The sequence below is a fragment of the Streptopelia decaocto genome (assembly GCF_964273445.1).
Source record: "Streptopelia decaocto genome assembly, chromosome: 26".
In the NCBI taxonomy this organism is placed as follows: Eukaryota; Metazoa; Chordata; class Aves; order Columbiformes; family Columbidae; genus Streptopelia; species Streptopelia decaocto.
Genome location: NC_138681.1, coordinates 2,832,894 through 2,856,553, shown reverse-complemented (window position 1 = coordinate 2,856,553; position 23,660 = coordinate 2,832,894). Strand labels below are relative to the sequence as shown.

The 23,660-nt window shown below is 58.5% G+C and overlaps 1 protein-coding gene across 1 annotated transcript; it reads right to left on the bottom strand.

The window, feature by feature from the left end:
- Window positions 1-10,421: 10,421 nt before the first annotated feature.
- On the bottom strand, window positions 10,422-21,154 carry LOC309450356 (antigen WC1.1-like; the record flags this gene model as incomplete). The annotated part of the gene is made up of 13 exons (XM_082073175.1): window positions 21,056-21,154; window positions 20,113-20,436; window positions 17,426-17,740; window positions 16,583-16,903; window positions 16,184-16,498; window positions 15,532-15,846; window positions 14,699-15,013; window positions 13,766-13,801; window positions 12,759-12,896; window positions 11,890-11,985; window positions 11,403-11,486; window positions 11,066-11,218; window positions 10,422-10,483 (listed from the first exon to the last, which is right to left on the bottom strand). Exons 1-13 carry the CDS (start codon window positions 21,081-21,083, stop codon window positions 10,422-10,424), a joined length of 2,502 nt encoding a protein of 833 aa, XP_081929301.1. The 5' UTR covers window positions 21,084-21,154.
- Window positions 21,155-23,660: the final 2,506 nt, after the last annotated feature.

Genomic DNA, 23,660 nt, shown 5'->3' with positions numbered 1-23,660 from the left:
AATGACACTGTGGAGCAAGTACTTTTAGCACCTTTTTTGTGTACCCCGTTGCAGGAACCCTTCACCTGGAGGTCCAGCTGCTGAGGTGGAGACTCGTGACCTGGACCCCATGGCTTTGGGGCAGAGGGTCTGCTGGGGAGGAGAGGAGACCAGGGGTTGCACTGGGAAATGTGTCTGCACTGCAGGGGATTGCCGGGGGGTCCTAAATCCCGTCCCTGGCATATCTGGTAGGAGCTCCTTCTCCCTGCCCATGTCTGTGCTGCCTGCAGCTGTGTGTCTGTCCCTGGTCTGCTCCCTGTCAGTGTCACAGACCCCGTCCCACCCGCTGTGTGCTCAGCTCTGTCCTGCTCACACCTCCTGGCACTGCCCAGGGGCAGCTCTGTGTGTGCAGGGGCTCAGGAGCAGCTCAGACAAGTCCTAACGAGAACTGAGGTCTCAGTGTCTGCTCCAAAGAGAGAAATAAATCCCCATCTCCCACTGCACACCCATCCAACCAAGAGTGGAAAACTGAAAGCACAGACTCCTTCCCTTGCGGCTGTTCCTGTCTCGATGTCCTTGTTCAGAAGGACCCTCTGCCATGTCTGTGGGGGGATCTGGAGCTCTGAGCAGCCCTGACCCACACAGCCCCTTCAACCCCACCAGCTCCCTGCCTGCCCTGCCGGGGGTCGCTCCTTTCCCCCACAGCTGCTGCCATGGGATCTCCCGGGCAGGCTGAGCGCTGACCCTGGCAGGCGGCAGAGTCCCTGCCCGGCACAGCCCTGGGGTGCAGGGACCCTGCTCTGCAGGACAGCCCTGGGCACCCCTGGGTGCTCACCCGGCTTCACAGTGTTCAACACGGCCTGACAAGAGCCCCGTCCTTACAGATCCCACCAGCTGTGCCTGTGCCAGTTTCAGGAGATGCCTCCAGGAGCTACAGCTGCACTGCCCTGCACCAGAGACTTACCATGGCAAGGGCTGCAAAGGTTTCTCCTCCAGTGAGCTCTCAGTCATCCTCCCAGTCCTGACCACCTTTAATCTCTCTCTGCCTTGCTCGTCTCCTGAGATCCCCAGGCAGAGCCCTCAGCCCTGCTGCGTGTGCAGAGGAGCTGCTCCTGGGCAGAGCTGTCTCTCTGCAGCGCTGCCGCTGCCATGAGCTCCCTGTGTCCCAGGAGCCCAGCCCAGCTCAGCAGCACAGGAGCAGCCCAAGGCGCTTTAATGACCCCTCTGGTGGGTTTGGTGCTGAGTCCATGGAGCTCAGACCCTGGAGGAAGGTGATGAAACTTCTCAAGAAGTCAAAGTCAGATTCAAACTCCAAAGTTTCTTGTAAGGTTAATGGGTCCCACTGAGGGAAACAACTGAGAAACCATCCCAGGGGTCTGGTCAGAGAAGAAAACTGGAGGTAGAGATGACAGGTCAGGAAAAGCAAAGTAAAGGTCTCTCTGATGCTGAATAAACCTGGATGTGTTTCATTAATCAAAGGGACAAGGCCTGACCCCCAGCCCTGAGAAGTCAGATCCTGTCCCTCCCACGTTGCCCAGGGCCCTTCCTGGGACAGTGTGATGTGGGGCTGTGCAAGGCCAAGGGCAGGACTATGGTCCCACACCTCCCAGGTTCCTGGCTGGGGACAAGGAGGCCATGAGGCCCCTGTGCTGCAAGGACAAGGTGTCTCCTCACAGGCATCAGAGGTGCAGACAACAGCCACAGCCAAGGGGAGAAGGAGCTCATGTCTGGTGGGGCTTTCAGCCTCTTTCCATCCCGTGATCATCTCCACGACAGCCTGTCCTGTGCTGTCCATCCCCTGCACCTCTGTCCCTGCAGGCTGGAGACATCCCCCCTGCTGCCCCACCTTGCTCCTGTCTGAGCATCTTCCTTCCTTTGCTGAGATCTCTCCATCCTCCCCAGCTGGTCCTTGAAGCACAAAGCCTTGGGCTGATGCAGACTCCCTCTGCTGACCTGCTCCACCACAGCACTGCCCTTCCATCACATTCCTTTCTGCTCATGTCCAGCCTGGACCTCCCCAGCTGCACTTTGGGCCATTATTTCTTTCTCAAGCTCTTTCCCACTATGCAGAAACCTCCACCACCTCTGAAACCACCCTTCAAGCGCTCTCAGGCTACTCCTGCACTGCTGCAGCCTCCCCAGCGCTGCTGGGCCAAAGCAGCCCAGGTCCCTCAGCACCCCACACCATGTGCACAAGGTGCTGAACCTGCCTTGGCACAGCCCTGCACTCTCCAGTTCCTCCCTGCTGCTCCAGACTGGGAAGCCGCACACTGGCACACACCCGTGTGTGTGGGTCACACCAGTGCTGAACCGACTGGGATGAGAACTGCAGGTGTCTGGGTCCCCACGCTCCTCCTCATGCAGCCCCGTGTGCAGCTGCCTTGTTCATGGTGAGCGTGCACCACGGGCTGGGGTGGGGACCTTGGAGTGCCCAGGCCCTTCTCCTCAGGGTCACTGCTCAGCGTGTCAGGTCCTGCTCTGTCCTGATCCATGGGGTTCTTCTCCTGCCCCAATACAGAACTGGTCACTGACTCACTGTCTCACTGGTCATGACGAGGAATTAGATGAGGTCTCCTTCAGACAAATGAAAGAAGCCTCATGTTTCCAGGGCCGTGTCCTCATGGCAGACCTGAGATATCCCATTATCTGCAAGGAACCAGCCATCCAGGAGGGTTTGGAACCCATTGACAACATCTTCCTGACACGGGTGACTGAGGAGTCAGTGGGGTGAGGTGCCCTGTGGGACTTCACACTTACAAACCAGAAAGAGTTGGTCAGGATGGAACAGTCAGGGATGGGAAAGTGGAGCTGAGGCTCCTGGGAGATGAGAACAAGGCCAAGAGCAGGATTTCAGGAGAGCAGGATTTGGCTGCTGAGGGACCTGCTTGGGTCCTGGGGGATATGACCTTGGTGTCTGCAGTGCTTTTCTCTCCCATTTCTTTCCTCCCCTCTCCCACCTGCTGTTGTGCAGCGTTTTTTACCCTTTCTCAAATACAATATCCCAGAGGTGCTGCCGGCATCACTGAGTGGCTCAGATTTGGCAAGGAGTGGGTCCATCTTGGAGCAGCTGAAATCGGCTCTGTCTGACATTGGTCAAACTCCTGTTGTCTTCTCAGAGAGGTGACAACTGTAGCACAGCCCACTCACCCCTAGTTCCAAGACTTCACCATGTACATCCAGTTGAATGTTACAAACTACTTGATCATGGAGAAGAAATGGAAAAGATATTCTGTAAGCAACCTTAGGATGTTTCCAGTCAATGAGCAGGTTCCTATGGAGAACTGTAGTTGCCCTGACACTCACTCGCTAGGAGAGGGTCTGGGGCCAACTTCTTAACGTGTCTGCCTGATGGGCCAAGGGTGATGCTCACCTGGATCTACTCCTGATCAAGAAGGCAGAGCTGGTGAGGGATGTGAACATCAGTGTCCACCTTGGCTGTTGTGACCAGGACACAGTGGGGTCCCAGGCACCAGAGGCGGGGGAGGAAGGCCAGCAGCAGAGCACAGGCTGGTGGGCTCCAGAGGAGACTTTGACATACTGGGGGATGGCAGACGAGGTGGTTACATGGAAGTAGATCTGAGGGGTGAAGAAGCTCAGGAAATCTGATCAGCCTTACAGGACAGGCTGCTCCAAGCACAAGAATGTTCCCTCTGAGTACCCATGAACAGAAGCATTCATCTCGTGAAGCTGCTTCTCTGAACTGATGGAGCTCCAGGACAATAAGGCAGCACACAGGAGGTGGAAGCAGGTGTAGGTGCAAAGGAGGAATTTAGAAACCTGGTCCATCAATGTAAAGATGATGCCAAAGCTGATCTGGACTTCATAGCTGCAGGGGAGAATGAGGGTAGCAAGATGAGCTGACACAGTTTCCTTAAAATAAGAGACCGGGCTTACGTGGGCCTGCTGCTGAACTTTGTAAGAGTAAAATCAGGCAGGACTGAGGTTCTTCATGGCTTCTTTGCCTCCATCTTCACCAGCAAGGTCTCCTGGACTTTGTTCCTGAAGGCAGGAGTCTGGAGAACACCCAGCAGTGGATGGGGCTCAAGTCAGGGGTGACCTCAGCAAACGCAGACACCATTACAGAACAGGAGATGGGGCACTTGACCAGCTCCTGAACACAAGTATCGCTGTGCTGTGGCACCTGAGATTGCCAGGGTCCTCTTGGTCCAGAGGAGTGTGACTCCTCTTGAGCTGTCCTGGCCTGTCTCCTCACTCACATGGTGTTTTAGGCACCCACTTTTCTGACATATTGTTTTGTCTACATGAGGAAATACTCCAGATCAATCATAATTGGAGATTGCTGATACCACCTCTTCTGGAAATGTGGAGGAGGGACAGGGGGAAGAAAATAGAAGAAATTTGGCTTTATTGCTATTTATGATGGAAATGCTCTCTGTTTGGCTGTTCCTGAAATCTCTCTAATCATCCACACCAGACTTGAAGCCTTTAGGAAAATGCTGCACAGAGCCTTGGCTTGTAAGAGCATTTTCGATGTTCATGAGCCCTCTGCTGCCATGATCCTGAACTGCAGATGCTGAAAGAATGAACACCTGCACATATTCATAAGAATTAAGGGTTAGCTCTCTGTTAGCTCTTTAAGTCTTTACGTGTTAGTTCTTTAAGTGTTAATTAGTTAATTGTTAATTCCCTGTATCAAGCTGGTGGAGGTGAAGTCACCCTGCCCAGGGTGGGGGAGGATGTGGCTGCCAGCACCTCGGTACCACCCTGGTGTGTACATGGGGACAGGCACAGTGGGGCACAAAAGGTGCTAAGGAGCCATCACTGCCCTATTGGAGGCTCTGGATCTCAGGGGGATGTGCAACTGCCACGGTGGGGCATTGTGATGTCACTGGTGATGTCACAAAGGGCCCTGCCCAGGCCCCCCTTTAAATACGGGGCAGGGAGGCGGTCACCCCACCGTGGCCTGGTCCTGGTGAAAGAGGAGATGTGGCCACTCTTGCTGCCACTATGTCCCATCCCTGGAAACTGTGAGGCCACTAAGAGCCAAAACTTCCCATCCCTGGACACCTTGGGCCACTCAGGGTAAAATTTCCTGTCCCTGGACCCATTAGGGCACCAAGACCTAAAATGTCCCATCGCTGAGCCCCTTGGGCCACCAAGAGCCAGAATGTCCCATGCCAGACTGGAGTTATCCCATCCCTGGAGACTTTGGGCCACTAAGACCTAAAATGTCCCATCCCTGGATCCAAGATGTCCCATCCCTAGACACTTTAGGCCACCCAGGCCCAGAAGGACCCCATGAAGCAACCAAGACCCAGGTTGACCCATCCTTGGAAACTTTGGGGACACCAAGTCCTAAGATGTCCCATCCTTGCATTGAAGATGTCTCATGTCTGGAGACTTTGGGCCATCCAGGCCAAGGTGTCCCATCCCTGGACCGTGTGAAGCCACTAAGACCCAAGATGTCCCATCCATGCACACTTTGGGCTACCAAGATGCAGGATGTCCCATCCCCGCACCCAAGATGTCCCATGTCCAGCCCCCTTGGGCTCCCAAGGTCAAGATGTCCCATCCCTGGACCCCGTGAGGCCACCAAGACCCAGGATGTCTGATCTCTGGACCCCTTAAACCACAAAGATCTAAGACATCCCATCCCTGGACACTTAGGGCCACCCAGACTTATAATGCCCCAACTCTGGATCCAAGATGTCCCATTTGCAGCCATCTCGGGCCACCAAGACCTTAAATGTCCCAACCCTTGGATCCCTTACAAGACCCAGGCCATGATGTGCCATCTCTGGACCCCTTAGACCACCAAGACCTAAAATATCTCATCCATCCAATGGGTTCGGGGGGATCTGCAATGGGTTTAGGGATCTCCAATGGGTGGGGGGGATCTCTAATGGGTTGGGGGATCTCCAATGGGTTGGGAGATCTCCAAGAGCTTGGGGAATCTCCAAGGAGTTTGGGAGGATCTGCAGTGGTTTAGGGGGATCTTCAGTGAATTGGGGGAACTCCAATGGGTTTGGGGGGATCTCCAATGGTTTTGGAGATCTCTAGTGGGTTTGGAGGGATCTCCAATGGGTTGGGGGATCTCCCATGGTTGGGTTGAGGGATCTCCAGTGGGCTGGGGAATCTCCAATGTGTTTGGGGGCATCTCCAATGGGATTGGGGGGATCTCCAATGGGTTTCGGGGGATCTCCAGTGTGTTGGGGGGGATCTCCAATGTGTTTGGGGGGATCTCCAATGGGTTGGGGGATCTCCAATATGTTGGGTTGGGAGATCTCCAGGAGGTTTGGGCGGGGATCTCCAGTGGGTTTGGTGATCTCCAATGGGTTGGAGGATCTCCAGTGGGTTTGGGGGGACATCCAATGGGTTGGGGCATCTCCCATGGTTGGGCTGGGGGACCTCTGATGCGTTTGAGGGATCTCCAATGGGTTTTGGAGAACTGCAATGGGTTGGGGGATCTCCAATGGGTTTGGAGGGGTCTCCAGTGGGTTAGGGGGATCTCCAGTGAATTGGAGGACCTCCAATGGGTTTGGGGGGATCTCCAATGAGTTGGGGGGATCTCCAATGGGTTGGGGAGTCTCCCATGGGTTTGGGGGGGTCTCCAGTGGGTTGGGGGATCTCCCATGGTTGGGTTGGGGGATTTCCAATGGCTTGGGGGATCTTCAATGGGTTTGGGGGATCTCCTGTCATTGGGTTGGGGGATCTCCAATGGGTTTTGTGGGATCTCCAATGGCTTTGGGGATCACCAATGGGTTGGGGGGCATCTCTAGTGGATTGGGGGATCTCCAATGGCTTGAGGGGGATGTCCAATGGTTTGGGGCATCTCCCATGGTTGGGTTTGGGGGGATTTCCAATGGGTTGGGGGATGTCCAATGGGTTTGAGGGGATCTCCCATCTTTGGGTTTGGGGCGATCTCCAATTGGTTGGCTGGGATCTTTAATGGGCTGGGGGATCTCCAATGGTTGGGTGGGGGGGATCTCCAATGCGTTTGGTGGGATCTTCAATGGGTTAGTGGATCTCCAGTGGGTTTGGGGGATCTCCCAAGGTTGGGTTGGGGGATCTCTAATGGGTTTGGTGGGATCTCCAATGGGTTGGGGGATCTCCAGTGGGTTGGGGGGGATCTCCAGTCGATTGAGGGATCTCCAATGCGTTGAGGGATCTCCCATGATTGGGTTGGGGGAATCTCCAATGTGTTGGGGGATCTCCAAGGGGTTTGAGAGGATCTGCAGTGGCTTAGGGGGATCTTCAGTGAATTGGGGGAACTCCAATGGGCTTGGGGGATCTCCAGTGGGTTTGGTGGATCTCCAGTGAATTGGGGGAACTCCAATGGGTTTGGGGGGATCTCCAATGGTTTTTGAGATCTCCAGTGGGTTTGGAGGGATCTCCAATGGGTTGGGGGATCTCCCATGGTTGGGTTGAGGGATCTCCAGTGGGCTGGGGAATCTCCAATGTGTTTGAGGGCATCTCCAATGGGATTGGGGGGATCTCCAATGGGATGGAGGATCTCCAATGGGTTTGGGGGGACATCCAATGGGTTGGGGCATCTCCCATGGTTGGGTTGGGGGACCTCTGATGGGTTTGAGGGATCTCCAATGGGTTTTGGAGATCTGCAATGGGTTGGGGGATCTCCAGTGAGTTTGGGGGGGTGTCCCATGGGTTTGGGGGAATCTCCAGTGGGTTGGGGGATCTCCCATGATTGGGTTGAGGCATCTCCAGTGGGCTGGGGGATCTCCAATGTGTTTGGGGGGATCTCCAATGGGTTTCGAGGGATCTCCAGTGGGTTGGGTTGGGTTGGGAGATCTCCAGGAGGTTTGGGGGGGGATCTCCAGTGGGTTTCGGGGGACATCCAATGGGTTGGGGCATCTCCCATGGTTGGGTTTGGGGGGATTTCCAGTGGGTTGGAGGGTGTCCAATGGGTTTGAGGGGATCTCCCATCTTTGGGTTTGGGGCGATCTCCAATTGGTTGGCTGGGATCTTTAATGGGCTGGGGGATCTCCAGTGGTTGGGTGGGGGGGATCTCCAATGGGTTTTGGAGGATCTCCAGTGGCTTAGGAGATCTCCAGTGAATTGGGGGATCTCCAAGGGGTTTGGGGATCTCCCATGGTTGGGTTGAGGGATCTCCACTGGGTTGGGGGATCTCTAATGTGTTTGGGGGGATCTCCAATGGGTTTTGGGGTTCTCCAGTGGGCTGGGGGATCTCCAATGTGTTTGGGAGGATCTCCAATGGGTTTAGGGGGATCTCCGTGGGTTGGGGGGAATCTCCAATGAGTTGGGGGGCATCTCCAAGGGGTTGGGGGATCTCCAATGTGTTGGGTTGGGAGATCTCCAGGGGGTTTGGGGAGCATCTCCATTGGGTTTGGGGACCTCCAATGGGCTGTGTTGGGGCATCTCCAATGGGATTGGGGGGCTGTCCACTGGGTTGGGGGATCTCCAGTGAGTTGGGGGGGATCTCCAGTCGATTGAGGGATCTCCAATGGGTTGAGGGATCTCCCATGGTTGGGTTTTGGGGGTCTCCAATGGGTTGGGGGATCTTCAATGGGTTTGGGGAATCTCCCATGGTTGGGGGATCTCCAATGAGTTGAGGGATCTCCAGTGGGTTGGGGGATTGTGAGAGTTGTTCTGAAGACGGAGCAGTATTTGCCTGACCATCGCCATCAAGAACTGAGAGAACTGAGGCCCTGACTGAAAGAACAGACGGACAATGACTTGGAGAGAGGCCCGAGGAGCAGCATTGTGTTGAACTGTTTTCTCCGATTCGGGGGGGCTCCTGCTTACAATGGCTGCTGTGTGGACTTTGCTGCTGCTTCAGCCAAACCAGCCCCCGCCTCCTGAAAGCTGTTGTCATGAGGGTCTCTTTGACCCAGGGACAAGAGCTGCCGTCCAGAAGGTGTGTTCTCACCTGCAGCCTCAGGTACACGTGTCCCTCACCTGCTCCCCCAAACAATGGCCAACAAAAAGGAGCATGCCCAGCAGCTCGCCAAGGGTCCTGAGGTCACCCAGTGGACCAGAGAGAGACCCCTGAATGCTGGACACGTAAGTGTTGGCAAAAGAAAGCGTGGATCTGTCGAGCCTGCGCAGTACGAGCCTGGGTTGAGAAATCAAGGAGGAGACTGGGTTGAAACAATGGGAGCAAGGGGGGGTGAAGAAGCATAAAAGGTGACTCCAGAATGGACACCGTTGAAGATCTTCCCACCAGAGGATCCCGAACCACGGCGGAGAACCGGCCGGACTCCATGGGACCGGAGACCAGAGGGAGCTTCTGGAACTGGACTGGTGATGAACGCAACCTCATTTCTCATCTTTTCCTTCACTTTTCCCCGTTTCTTTCCCCTTTCTCTTCCTTACTCTCTCTCTATTGTGTGCCGCTTTATGGGCAAATTAATAAAGCAACACTGCTTGATTGACTTATAACCCCTTGGCTTTTTGGTCGCCTTAATTTTGCGCTCTGAGATCAAGGTAAAAGAACCATCACGAGTCCATCATCGAATGGACCGTGACACCCGCCCGCTCCCATCCCTCTTTGGGCCACTAAGACCTAAAATGTCCCATCCCTGGATCCAAGATGTCACATCCCTAGACACTTTAGGCCACCCAGGCCCAGAAGGACCCCATGAAGCCACCAAGACCGAGGTCAACCCATCCTTGGAAACTTTGGGGACGCCAAGTCCTAAGATGTCCCATCCTTGCATCGAAGATGTCTCATGCCTGGAGCCTTTGGGCCATCCAGGCCAAAGTGTCCCATCCCTGGACCGTGTGAAGCCACCAACACCCAAGATGTCCCATCCATGGACACTTAGGGCCACCAAGATGCAGGATGTCCCATCCCTGCACCCAAGATGTCCCATCTCCAGCCCCCTTGGGCTCCCAAGGTCAAGATGTCCCATCCCTGGACCCCGTGAGGCCACCAAGACCCAGGATGACCCAGGATGTCCCCGGGGGGCCTCACAGCCCCTGCTCAGGAAGAACGCGGCTCTGTGGCTGTGACAAGAGTGCTCGGGGTCTGTGACGGCCCAAGGCAGCAGGAGCAGCTCATGGAGACTGGGGCCCTGGCAGAGCCAGAGCAGAGGGAACCCCAGCCCTGCGTGTCCCAGAAAGTGGCTCCGCACCCTGTGCCGGGCATGGGGAGCACAGCTGCCTGCTGACCGTTGTGGGAGGTGATCTGGGGTGTGATCCCCTCTGGGCCATCTGGAGTTTAAAGGGCACGGTGATGACCTCAGGGCTCACATCTGTGGGGTCACAGCCAGGACTTACCCTGGCACAGCAGCTCTGTCATGGCCTCTGCACTGTGGGACCAGCCTGGCCCAGGCAGGGCCTGGGGGAAAGAGCAGCTGGGGAATCTCGGGGTGAAGAGATGGGCACTGGGGAGCATCATGGGACCTGTTAGAGAGTCATTTTGACTAGGAACTGCCTGTGGCAAGCAGGATGGAAACCACCCCAGGGGTGTTTTTGGTCTCTGCCGCCCCTGATCAAACTCAGGAAGATTTGCTGACGCCTGGGCAGACATAAACCAGCTCCAAGTCAAAGTCCACCGACACTTTCAATAAGAACAAATATGGTACACAGTGGAAAAAAGGGGAAAGTAGAGGAAACTCTGTGCTGTTTGTGCTGCCCGTGGGCAAAGGGAGGCGGTTCCCGGTGCTCGCGGCTCTCCCAGCTGCACGGACCTCTCCTCCCTCCCGCTGCACCCACCTGCACAGCAGGGACGGGCTCTCCTGGCCGGGGGCTCAGGTGCTGCTGTGCGCCCAGCTCTGTCACAGCCTTTGTGTGTCACAGATGTGCCAGAGAGATCTCTTCAGCGTCATCATAGCCCGTGCTCCCCGGGGACAGGGACGCGGTGTCTCCTTCAGCTCCAGGGACCCCGGCGCTTCTCTGGGAGCACAGGCTTCCCCCTGCAAGCAGCAATGCGGGAATTGCAGCTCACCCCATGGGGTCTGTGCATCACCTCCCCCCTGCTCCTCACCACACTCAGCTCCTTCTCCCACCCTTCGGTCCCTCCACAGGAAACTCCTGGGGCAGGTTCCCCCTTCCCGGGAGGTTTAGGTCTCAGTGCAGCAGCAACCAGGGTGGCCGTGGGGATGGCACCCCAGGAACCAGCCGCGCTGAGTTTCCCTCTCACCTCTGGGTGCATCGCTGGGTCCTGCTCCCTCCGCTGGCACCCTGGGCATTTCCTGAGCTCCCTGTTCAGGGGTATCGTCCTCCCCAGGGTGAGAAACCTCCCTGGCATCATCGTAGCCATCCACTGGGTCACCCCCAGGCAGAACAGGAACACCTGAAAAGAGAGGGGAGCTGGTGACAGTGAGCAGATCCATCCTGCAGAGCAGAGGATGGGAGGCGCTGCTGTTGGCAGCAGCACAGGAGACCCCCAGGTCCTCCCCATCTCTGACGGTGACACCCAGTGACACCTCTGTCCTTCACTTGTCTGCAGGCAGATCAGCCCCTTCCTGCTTCATTACCTGGTGCTGATCCCAGACCATTCTCCTCCTCTCGGTGCCCAGGGTAGGGCTGCAGCTGGGTCAGGGACTGCTCTGAAGAGGAGCCTGGAGAGATGTGCAGTGAGAGTTATGGGACGAGCCCACTGACCTTGTTCGTGGTCAGCACTGCTGGGGAGGGGACCCACAGAGCTGGGGCTGCATGGGGAGGAGGGCTGGGAATTCACCCTGCTCCCTGGGACAAGCCCTGTCTCAAAGGTGCTCCCAGAGCTGCCCCAGGACAGCTCTTCCCTCACTCGTCAACGGGTGCAGGGGCAGGAAGAGAGGGGCTGTCCAGCTGCCATGGGCAAAGCGGGTTGGGAGGCAGCTCCTCTCCCGGGCCCAGGGCCAGGGTGCTCTCCCCACAGACCACACAGCCCCAGCACCGCTGGGACCACGGGCTGGGGGCTTCAGGGGATCAGCCCTGGGGAGGGGCCAGGGGAAAGGGTCCTGCAGATGTGCCCACACCCACCTGAGCGACCAAACCTCGCCTGCTTCTCCCACGCTGGGCTGTGCCCGATCTCCTCGTACACGGCCTCGGGGAAGAGCTCCTGGGCTGTCCTGGAGCCTGGGGACAGAGGCAGAGCTGGCATGGGGACAGGCAGAGGGGCAACGGGACCCCACTGTGCTCCCCAAACCTGTTCCTTGGCCCAGCCCAGGACTGCTCCAACAGCACAGCCCCAGGGTGCTGTCCAGGAACAGCTGCCACATCCCCAGTGAGGGCCACATCACTGTGAAGAAGATTTGGGGCAGCATGACCCTCACATCTGCCCCTTGGAGACAGTGCTCAAGCGCCTCTGGCCCCTGGGTCAACCCCTTGTCTGACCCCAGAGCAGCTCCCGTGCTTCCCCTCCACCTGGAGCCGAACCCTGTCTGCCCCACGAGTCCATAGCAGGGCCCCCGCCCTACCAAGGGCAGGCAGGGCTGGGCAGAGGGTCAGCCTGGGGCCTGACTCCATGGAGATGGGCCCTGCTGCCCTGAGGTCCTCCTGTCTTCTCCTTTGCCCCAGAGCGCCCTCCAGCACTACCCAGAGCACTGCCAGCCTTGGCCATCTCCCCCAGAATAACTTCTCCCCCAGGATAACTTCTCCCCCAGGATAACATCTCCTACAGTCCTGCTCTGCCATGTCTCTCCTTGCCCCATCTCTTGCTCCCACCACCTCTGGGCTCTCTCCAGCCCTTTGCTGCTGGTGCCCTATGGCCAGACAGTCAATGGGGTGCGTGGGGCAGGTGGCAGCACACAGTCTCCTCCCCTCAGCTCTGCTGGTGCCTCTTACTGACCCCCCGCAGCACCCCCAGCCCCTCCAGGAGGCATCACTGGGAGCTCTGTGGAAGGACCCACCTCTGCGCCCAGCCCTGGCCCTGAGCGCTTGCCCGGCCAGCAGGGCCAGGAGCAGGCAGAGAAGGGCCCCCAGGATGATGCAGATGATGACGGGCACTGAGATTCTCCCACTGACAGTCGGACGGCCCCGGGTGGGATCTGCACGGGCAAGAACATGGAAGAACAGCACCAGCCCTGGGAGAGGTGGGGGCAGCACCAGTCATAGAATCATAAAATCACAGAATCATTTCAGTTGGAAGAGACCCTTGTGGGGGACTACGGTGGGTCCGTGGATTCCCTGACGAAGGGCATGGGAACAGAAATCAGCCTTGAAGATATGAAGGCCCACCCATGAGAAAGATGGGAGTAAAGGAGTATCTGGAGATGTTCAGGATGTACCCGTGAGAGAGAAGGGAGTAGAAGAGCAACACTGATGAGAGCAAAAATAGCCCATGAGATGTTACTGCTGTAACTTGTAACCAAGATTGAAGAGACACATGAATTGGTAAAACTGTATAAAAATGCACTTGTGGCAATAAATGGCATCTACTGCTTTCATCCTGGAAGAACTTGGTCCATGTCGTTTGTCCGTCTCAACCACGACTGACCCTCAAGATCATTGAGTCCAAACATAACCTAAGTCTAGCACTAAGCCGTGTCCTTAAGAACCTCGTCCAAATGCCTTTTAAACCCCTCCAGGAATGGTGACTCAATCACTTCCCTGGGCAGCCTGTTCCACTGCTTCACAATCCTCTCTCTGACAAATTTTTTCCTAATATCCAATCTGAACCTTCCCTGGGCCAACTTGAGGCCATTTCCTCTCAAAATGGTCTGACCCCATCGCACAAGGCAGCAGGGGGGTGAGTGATGGAGAAGCTTCCACCCTGCTGACTGAATTTCACCCCCTCCTCAACCCCCACACAACCACTCCCTCCTGGGAGTTTCACGCTCCAGCAAGGAGCCCCTTGCACCCCACTGTGGGTCAGAGCCCGGCCCTGGGATACCCAGCCCTGGGGAGGACGAGTTACCTGCTCGGGGTGGGGATGCTGCTGTCCTGGGTGCAGCTGCAGAGAGGAAAAGGAGAGCTGGGCTGAGGGGGTGGGAGTGCACGTACCAGGGAGCCTCCCCTGCAACACCCCGGTGTGTGTCTGTAGTGTCCCTGACACATCCCACCCCAATTGCCCCTCCCGTAGTGCCAGAAAGGGACCCAGGACAGGCCCCGGGGGCCTCCGCTCTGGGCGGCGGGCAGGGTGGCACAGGCAGCCCGGGGGTGGATGGTCCTGGAGCTGCAGGGCCCCACGGGCAGTGGCCCAAGGACACCCAGTTCCACCGAGGCTGCTCCCTGCTTGGCACCAGCTGCTGCCCCCACAGGAACGTTAGGACAGGGAACTGCTGGAGAGGGTCCAGCGCAGGGCAACGAAGATGCTGAAGGGAGTGGAGCATCTCCCTTATGAAGAAAGGCTGAGGGAGCTGGGGCTCTTTAGTTTGGAGAAGAGGAGACTGAGGGGCGACCTTATTAATGTTTATAAATATCTAAAGGGTGAGTGGCACGAGGATGGAGCCAGGCTCTTCTGGGTGGCAAACAATGGTAGGACAAGGGGTAATGGGATCAAGCTGGAACACAAGAGGTTCCACTTAAATATGAGAAGAAACTTCTTCTCAGTGAGGGTGACAGAGCCTGGAACAGGCTGCCCAGGGGGTTGTGGAGTCTCCTTCTCTGCAGACATTCCAACCCCCTGGACATGTTCCTGTGCGACCTCACCTGGGCGTTCCTGCTCCATGGGGGGATTGCACTGGATGAGCTTTTGAGGTCCCTTCCAATCCCAAACATTCTGTGACACTGTGATGCTGTGAACGTTCCTGCTCTTGGGAGCTCAGGGGCCGTGCCAGGACCAAGCGGGTGAAAGGCCTTTCCCAGCTCCCTGACAATACCTGACCAAGGGGTCCCAGCCCCCGCTCACCCGAGCAGCGCACGGCAGCGTCTTCCTTATGCCGGCAAGCACGTCCGTCCCCAGGCCGGGCCCAGCAGTCCTGCAGAGACGACTCTGTCCCCCAGCACTCCACCCGCTCCAGCCAGATGGGGCCTTGGCCCACCCCAAAAGCAGCCTCGTGCAGGGCAGACACCGCGGGGCCACAGCCCAGCTGCCTGCACGCCACCTGGGCATCCTGCATGTCCCAGGAGTCATCGCACACTGTCCCCCAGGAGCCGCGGTGCCAGAGCTCCACTCTGCCCGAGCACCCGTCCTCGCCTCCCACGGCACGGATCTTCTCCCTGTCTGGAGAGGGCAAGGAGCTCCCACGGCACTCAGACAGCAGAGGAGCCAGGCAAGAGGAGCACGCGGAGGAGCAGCTCCCTACCTGTGCAGCTGCTGGAGTTGGGGCACGGGGCCAAAGGCTCTGGGGGCATTTCTGGGCGTCCCCCTGAAGAAGGAAACACTGTGGTGAAGGGGCTGGCTCGGGGATTGTGCAGAAGAGAGCGGGGCTGAGCTCTGCTGTGCCTGTGTGTGCCATCTTGGTCACAGAGCAGCAGGAGGGTGTCCATGGAGGGGAGGCTCCTCTGAACCCTCTCTGGTCTCTGCTGAGACCACTTGGAGATGTCGCTGCCTTCCCTGCTGGGTGGCAACTGCTGCTGGACATGTGGGACACTGAGAACTGTGGTCACATCTGTGCCACCAGCAGCAGGAGAGTCTGACATGGCAAGGAAAACCCCTCCAAGCTCTTTCTCTGCATTTGGCCGTGCCCAGAGGGAAGCAGAAGCTGGGGTGGCACCGGTGCCCGAGTGGCTCAGAGTTACCATTGCAGGTGATGTGGGTCTCTTCTCGCAGGTCATCGCACGACTGTGGGTCCCAGGGAGCAGATGGACACTGCCAGAAGGAGCTGGTTCCCTTCTCACACTGCACGTAATCCAGCCAGGCAGGGCCAGACACCCTGCCATAGGGCAGGCCTGTTTCCAGGGATCCTCCATCCCCGCAGCCCAGCTCCTTGCACACCAGCGACACCGTGTCACGAGTCATCGAGCTGGAGCAAACGCTCCCCCACGTCCCGTTGTAGAAAACCTGGAGGCGCCTGGAGCAGCCGTCACTGTTCTCCAGCCTCAGGGCCACAAACTCTGGGAGGAAAGGCAGCAAGAGAACAGGCTGGTGTGGGGCTGTGGGAGCCAGGACACCCCTGCGCTCCCCAGGCCCCCAGCCAGGCAGGGCAGGGTCAGCAAGTCCCCCTTGCACCCAGGGCAGGGAGAAGTCCCTGATGGACACAGCCCCTGCTCTCCCCGCTCACCCTGGGGGACACTGAGCTCCCCAGGGACCCCGGTGAACTGAGGGCACCGTGCAGGGGTGTCTGTAGGCCGGGCTCAGGCAGGGGCTCAGCCAGGGCCAGCCTTGGCCATGCCCGGCTTTCCCTGCGTCCTGGCATCCCGGGAACCATCCGGCACAGCTCCCGGCACACACCTGAGCACACGGCGCCCGCGTCCTCCTTGTGCCCGCAGTCGTGCTGCCCCCAGGGCCCGGCAGCGCAGTCCCAGAGAGCAGCTTCGGCCCCGGAGCAGTTCACACCGTCCAGCCAGATCTGCCCGGAGCCTTCCCCGAAGCGAGCGGAGCCGGCCGCCTCCACCGCCCCTCCGCAGCCCAGCTGGTGGCACACGACGGCGGCATCAGACAGGTCCCAGCCATCGTCACAGACGGTCCCCCAGCTGCCCTGGTAGTAGATCTCCACTCTCCCTGCGCAGCGCCCCGGCCCGTTCACCAGCCGGACCCGCCGGCTCCCTGCAGTGGGGAGAAAGCCCAGGAGCGGTCAGGGGGTGGCTGCCCCCCACCCCATCATCTGGCGGCTCGTGCAGCGCCGCTCACCCCAGCAAATGACTCCCACGTCCTCCACAACCCCTCCCAGCAGGGCACTCCTGGGCAGGGAGGTGTTGCAGAGGGTCAGGCTGGCCTCGTGCCCTGCGCACCGGGCCCCTCGCAGCCCCACGGGGCCCGTCCCTCGCTCAGGCTTTGGGGGGCTGTAGGCTTTTTCTGCCCCTCCACACCGCAGCTGCCGGCACACCACGCTGGCCTCCCGCACGTCCCACTGGTCGTCCAGCACTCTGCCCCACGTCCCGCGCTGGAAGATCTCCACTCGCCCGTCGCACCGGCTCCCGCCGCCCACCAGCCGCAGGGACGCAGAGTCGGCTGGGCCTGGGGAGAGCAGAGGAGCCGCAGCCATCAGCGGCACCGGGCAGCACGGCAGCCTCCAGGGAGGAGGGCAAGGGGGGTGTCCGACCAAACAGGGCGAGAGTGAGCCCTGTGCTGACAAGAAGCGAGGGCAAAGCCCAGGCCCTGTCTGCAGCTCACACCGGGTCTGCTGCTGCGGGTGGTGGGATGAGGCTCTGCAGGGCTCTCTGTGGGGATGGGATGTGTTTGTCTGCAGCCACAGGGATGGAGCAGAGCCCCACCAGCCTGTCCTGGGCTCATCCTACGGAACCCGGGCCGGGCAGTGGTACCAGGGCCTAAGGCGCTGCCCTGGGGACAGGTGTCTGTGTCTGTTCAGACCGCAGCTCTCCCAGAGCAGAGCGGTCAGTCTGAGCAGGGAAAGCCCCCCAGGACCCCTCCAGGGAGAAATTCAGCCTGATGCTGCCATGGGACCCCTGCTTTGGGTGGCCATGTCTCACACAAAGGGAAACAGAGCTAATGCACCATTTTCCCAGCACTCACCTGAGCAAATGACAGCAGCGTTGTTCCCGGGGGAGCACGGGGAGGCCCCCAGGGTGGCCACTGGGCACTGTCCCAGGTGGGCTTCAGTCCCGTCACAGTGGAATGAGTCTCTCCAGACAGGGCCAGCCTCTCTCCCAAAATGCTCTCCTCCAGGAATGGACTCAGCAAACCCACAGTTGAGTTGACGACACAGAACGTGGGCATCCAAGAGATCCCAGCAGGAGGCACAGAGGGTCCCCCAGCTTCCCAGCATCTGGACCTCCACCCTCCCCGCACACGCTGTGCTGCCGTTCACCAGCCTGAACCCTGTGTACTCTGGGGACAGAGGAGGGGAGAATCACAGAATCACACAATGTTAGGGATTGGAAGGGACCTCAAAGCTCATCCAGTCCAACCCTCCCGCTGGAGCAGGAACACCCAGATGAGGTTACACAGGAAGGTGTCCAGGTGGGTTTTGAATGTCTGCAGAATAGCAGACTCCAGAACATCCCTGGGCAACCTGGTCCAGTGTTCTGTTACCCTCACTGCAGACCGTACTCCCTCAGTTCAGCTGTGAGGATGCTGTGCAGACTGTGTCAAATGCCTTACTCAAGTCAAGGTAGATCACATCCACCGCTCTGCCGTCATCCATCCACCTTGTTATGTCCTCATAAAAGTCAATGAGGTTGGTCAAGCACGACTTCCCCTTGGTGAAGCCATGTTGACTGCCCCTAATGACCCTCTTATTCCTGATATGGCTTGAGATGGCATCAAGGATAAGTTGTTCCATCAGTTTCCCAGGGAGGGAGGTGAGGCTGACCGGTCTAGAGTTACCCGGGTCCTCCTTCTTGCCCTTTTTGAAGACTGCAGTGACATTTGCTTTCCTCCAGTCCTCAGGCACCTCTCCCGTTTGCCACAACTTAGCAAAGATGATGGAGAGCGGACCAGCAATGACCTCAGCCAGCTCCCTCAGCACCCGCCGGTGCATCCCATCTGGACCCATGGATTTATGGTGTCCAGATTGCCTAACTGCTTCCTAACCCAGTCCTCATCAACCCAGGCAAACTCCTCCATTGTCCTGCCTGCCTCTGGGGCCTCAGTGGTGCGGGGCTCCTAGGACAGCCATGGGAGAGTAGACAGAGACAAAGAAGCATTCAGAGATGGCAGGTTGGTGCTTTTGTACCTTTGGTAGCTGGTGGAAAGGCCAGAGGGACAGAGGCCTTTCTTCTCCTTCTGCACGATTTTCATGCTGCAGGCTGTCCCATGACCCCTCCGGCCCTACACCCACCCAGCGCAGTCCTTGCTCTGTCCCCAACCCCCGGCACAGGCCCAGCGTTCAACACCCCACCCCAATTCCTCACGTGTGCAGCTGACAGCAGCGCTGTTCATCTGGGGGCAGGCCTGGTCCCTGGAGGACCCCGTGGGGCAGGAGGACAGGAGGGACTCATTCCCCACACACTGCAGCTCTCCATCCCACACGGGACCAGCCCCTTCTCCAAAGTGACCTCCTCCAGACACAGGCAGGGCCACGCCGCACTGCAGCTCCCTGCAGACCACCTCAGCAGCCTTGGGGCCAAAGCGGGAACCACAAACAGTTTTCCACTGGTTCCCATCATGGATCTCCACACGTCCTGAGCAGCGGCTGTTCCCGTCCACCAGATGGAAAAATCCTGGATGGGGGAAAAACAAACCAATAGAAAATAAGCAATCAAACCTAACCAAACAAAGAAACAAAAAGCAACCAAACACACAAACCCAACACCACACCTGGGAGCTCCCCAGAAATCTCTGACAGTTACATGTCCACATCCCACGTCACCCCAAGCAAACCATGGCCAAACTGCCATTGCACATCCCTGGGGAAGCTGTTGGGGAAGTGCTGGTGCCACAAACACATCCAAGACCCTCCTCCCCTTCTCTACAGCACCAGAGCACTCGAGGTGTGTGTCTGCCACACACTCACAGCCACAGGTGTGCTCAGACAAAGGGTCCCACACAAGGTCCTCTGTGCTGCCCGGCGCGCTCCCCCAGCACCACAGCCGTGTGAGCCGTTGGGCTCCAGGAGAACTGGCCCAGATGATGACGAAGCTGCAGCTGCTCAGCCCCTGCAGAGCTTGGGCCAGGCAGGACCATCATCACCTGGTGCAACCAGAGGCTCACTCTGATCCCAGGGTGTACCTGACTGTTGGGAGGTTCCTTTTAGGTGGGAGGTGTCCCAGAGCACAGAATTGGAGCAGCTGTTATCATGATTTGCACTTTCCAGAGCCCTCCCCTGCCTGCTCCAGGGGGATGTTCTCATCCAGGGACACCGTGCTCTGCCCAGGGGTGCACAGGTCCCAGGCCAATGGCCAGGCTGGGGACAAGAGACCCGCATGTCCCCCTGGCCTCAGCTGCCTCAGAGGGTGACAGCAGCACAGAGGAGAGTCAGTAAGAGCTGGCAAAGACCCTGTTTCATGGGTCAGTGTGGGGAGCTGTGGGTGGGCAGGAGGGGCTGGGCAGCTGGTCAGCGCTGCCTGCACAGGGTCCTGTCCCGTCAGGCCTGTCACAGCTTTCCCCAGGGACCAGTTACACCAGCAATGACAGTCCCAGCTCAGCAGCATGTCCAGCATCACTGGGCCCAGATCCAGCATGATTGTTGCTCCCTATGGCACAGCCTGTTCTGTTCCCCAACCCCATCCACTAAAGGTGAGAAATGGATGACCCCTTACCTGAACATGTCACTCCAGCGTCGAGAATGTGAGCACAGTTATGTTCACCCCATCCTGCATGTTTGCAGTCAGACAGGGCAGATTCGGTGCCTTTGCAGCCAACATCATCCATCCAAATGGGGCCAGATCCTGCCCCAAAGTGTCCGTACTGGTGAGCTCCAACAGCAGACCCACAGCCCAGCTGCTTACAAACCACTGCTGCATCGTTCATGTCCCAGTAGTGACCACACACGGTCCCCCACTGTCCCTGGTGTTTCACCTCCACTCTCCCGGCACAGCGCCTGCCGCCATCCACCAGCCTCACCTCCGCAGCACCTTCAAACACTGACACAGGACCAGTCTGATCAGCATTAAGCCCCCGCACTGTGGGTGTCAGGGTGGGAGGCCCCTCCCCTGCATGGTGTTCCCATTGTGGTGCAGAGGTCCCTTCTGTAGCCACAGGCTGTCCAAGGCTGGGGTGACCAGTTCCAGCCCTGCTGGGTCATTTGTGACCTCAGAGCTTTCAGCACTTCCTTCTACCCTAACAGACCCTCCAACCTGACCCTGGCCCAGGCCCACCTAGAGCACCTGCTCCTCCCCAGCCAGCACCCTGGGAAGACACCTGTTCCCAGGGATCCCCAAGCACACGCTGCTGCTTCTCCCAGGGCCCCCAGCTCCCCTGGGCCACAGTCTGCCCTGAGTACTTCCCAGCTCATCATCTCAGGCCTTTGTGTGTCCCCTGTGGAGCAACATGTTGATCCCAGGGAGCCTTCCCAGCCCATGGCCCCTCTTTGTCCTGGGGCATCAGCCCAGCCCTGCCCTTGTCTGTGATCCCCAGGAGGGTCAGGTCTCTGCCAGCCTGTGGGAACAGATGCCCCAGTTCCCCTGTCTCCACAATCCCAAACTGTCCCCTCCTCAGTGTGGGTTTTATCCCAGTGTTCAACACCCCACCCCGAGTCCTCACGTGTGCAGCTGACAGCAGCGCTGTTCATCTGGGGGCAGGCCTGGTCCCTGGAGGACCCCGTGGGGCAGGAGGACAGGAGGGACTCATTCCCCACACACTGCAGCTCTCCATCCCACACGGGACCAGCCCCTTCTCCAAAGTGACCTCCTCCAGACACAGGCAGGGCCACGCCGCACTGCAGCTCCCTGCAGACCACCTCAGCAGCCTTGGGGCCAAAGCGGGAACCACAAACAGTTTTCCATTGGTTCCCATCATGGATCTCCACACGTCCTGAGCAGCGGCTCTTCCCGTCCACCAGACGGACAAATCCTGGAAAAAAACACCAAAAAACCTGGGAGTTCCCAGAGCCCTCTGGCACTTACTTGCCCATGTCCCACATCACCCCCAAGCAAGCCATGGCCAAACTGCCATTGCACATCCCGGGGGAAGCTGTTGGGGAAGTGCTGGTGACACAAACACATCCAAGACCCTCCTCCCCTTCTCTACAGCACCAGAGCACTCGAGGTGTGTGTCTGCCACACACTCACAGCCACAGGTGTGCTCAGACAAAGGGTCCCACACAAGGTCCTCTGTGCCGCCCAGCACGCTCCCCCAGCACCGCAGTGTGTGAGCCGTTGGGGTCCAGGAGAACTGGCCCAGATGATGACGAAGCTGTAACTGCTCAGCCCCTGCAGAGCTTGGGCCAGGCAGGACCATCATCACCTGGGTGTAACCAGAGGCTCACTCTGATCCCAGGGTGTTCCTGACTGTTGGGAGGTTCTTTTTAGGTGGGAGATGTCCCAGAGCACAGAAATGGACTAGCTGTTATCATGGCTGGTGCTTTCCAGAGCCCTCCCCTGCCTGCTCCAGGGGGATGTTCTCATCCAGGGACACCATGCTCTGCCCAGGGGTGCACAGGTCCCAGGCCAATGGCCAGGCTGGGGACAGGAGACCCGCATGTCCCCCTGGCCTCAGCTGCCCCAGAGGGTGAGAGCAGCACAGAAGAGAGTCAGTAAGTGCTGGCAAAGACCCTTTTTCATGGGTCAATGTGGGGAGCTGTGGGCATTCAGGAGGAATTGGGTAGCTGGTCAGCACTGCCAGTATGGGGTCCTGTCCCCTAAGGGCTGTCACAGCTTTCCCCAAGGACTGGTCACACCAGCAATGACAGTCCCAGCTCAGCAGCACAACTGGCCACACTGAGCTCGGATCCAGCATGTTTGTTGCTCCCTATGGTACAGCCAGGGCCCTTTCACCATCCCAGCCCCAATGGTGAGCAACAAGCTGACCCCTTACCTGAACACGTCACTCCAGCATCGCCACTGTGACCACAGTCATGTTCACCCCATCCTGCATGTTTACAGTCAGACAGGGCAGATTCGGTGCCATTACAGCCAACATCATCCATCCAAATGGGGCCAGATCCTGCCCCAAAGTGTCCATACTGAGGAGCTCCAACAGCAGACCCACAGCCCAGCTGCTTACAAACCACTGCTGCATCGTTCATGCTCCAGTAGTCACCACACACGGTCCCCCACTGTCCCTGGTGTTTCACCTCCACTCTCCCGGCACAGCGCCTGCCACCGTCCGCCAGCCTCACCTCCGCAGCACCTTCAAACACTGACACAGGACCAGTCTGATCAGCATTAAGCCCCCGCACTGTGGGTGTCAGGGTGATAGCCCCCTCCCCTTTCAGGCTGTCCCCAGTATGCTGCAGAGGTCCCTTCTATCCCCATGGACCGTGCAAGGCTGGAGTGACCAGCTCCAGCCCTGCTGGGTCATTTGTGACCCCAGAGCTTTCAGCACTTCCTTCTACCCTTGCAGACCCTCCAACCTGCCCCTGGCCCAGGCCCACCTAGAGCACCCACTCCTCCCCAGTCAGAGCCCTGGGAAGAGACCTGTCCCCAGGGATCCCCAAGCACACGCTGCTGCTTCTCCTAGGGCCCCAGCTCCCGTGGGCCGCAGTCCGCCCTGAGTACTTCCCAGCTCATCATCTCAGCCCTTTGTGTATCCTCTGTGGACCAACATGTTGATCCCAGCGAGTCCTACCAGCCTATTGTTCCCTTTGTCCTTGGGCAACAGCCCAGCCCTGCCCTTGTCTGTGATCCCCAGGAGGGTCACGTCTCTGCCAGCCCGTGGGAACAGATGCCCCGGTTCCCCTGTCTCCACAATCCCAAACTGTCCCCTCCTCAGGCTGGGTTTCACCCCAGCGTTCAGCACCCCACCCCGAGTCCTCACGTGTGCAGCTGACAGCAGCGCTGTTCATCTGGGGGCAGGCCTGGTCCCTGGAGGACCCCGTGGGGCAGGAGGACAGGAGGGACTCATTCCCCACACACTGCAGCTCTCCATCCCACACGGGACCAGCCCCTTCTCCAAAGTGACCTCCTCCAGACACAGGCAGGGCCACGCCGCACTGCAGCTCCCTGCAGACCACCTCAGCAGCCTTGGGGCCAAAGCGGGAACCACAAACAGTTTTCCACTGGTCCCCATCACGGATCTCCACACGTCCTGAGCAGCGGCTCTTCCCGTCCACCAGACGGACAAATCCTGGAAAAAACACCAAAAAGCAAATCATACAACCCTGTGGTGAGGCAGAAGGGGTTGGGCAGCTGGTCAGCGCTGCCTGCAC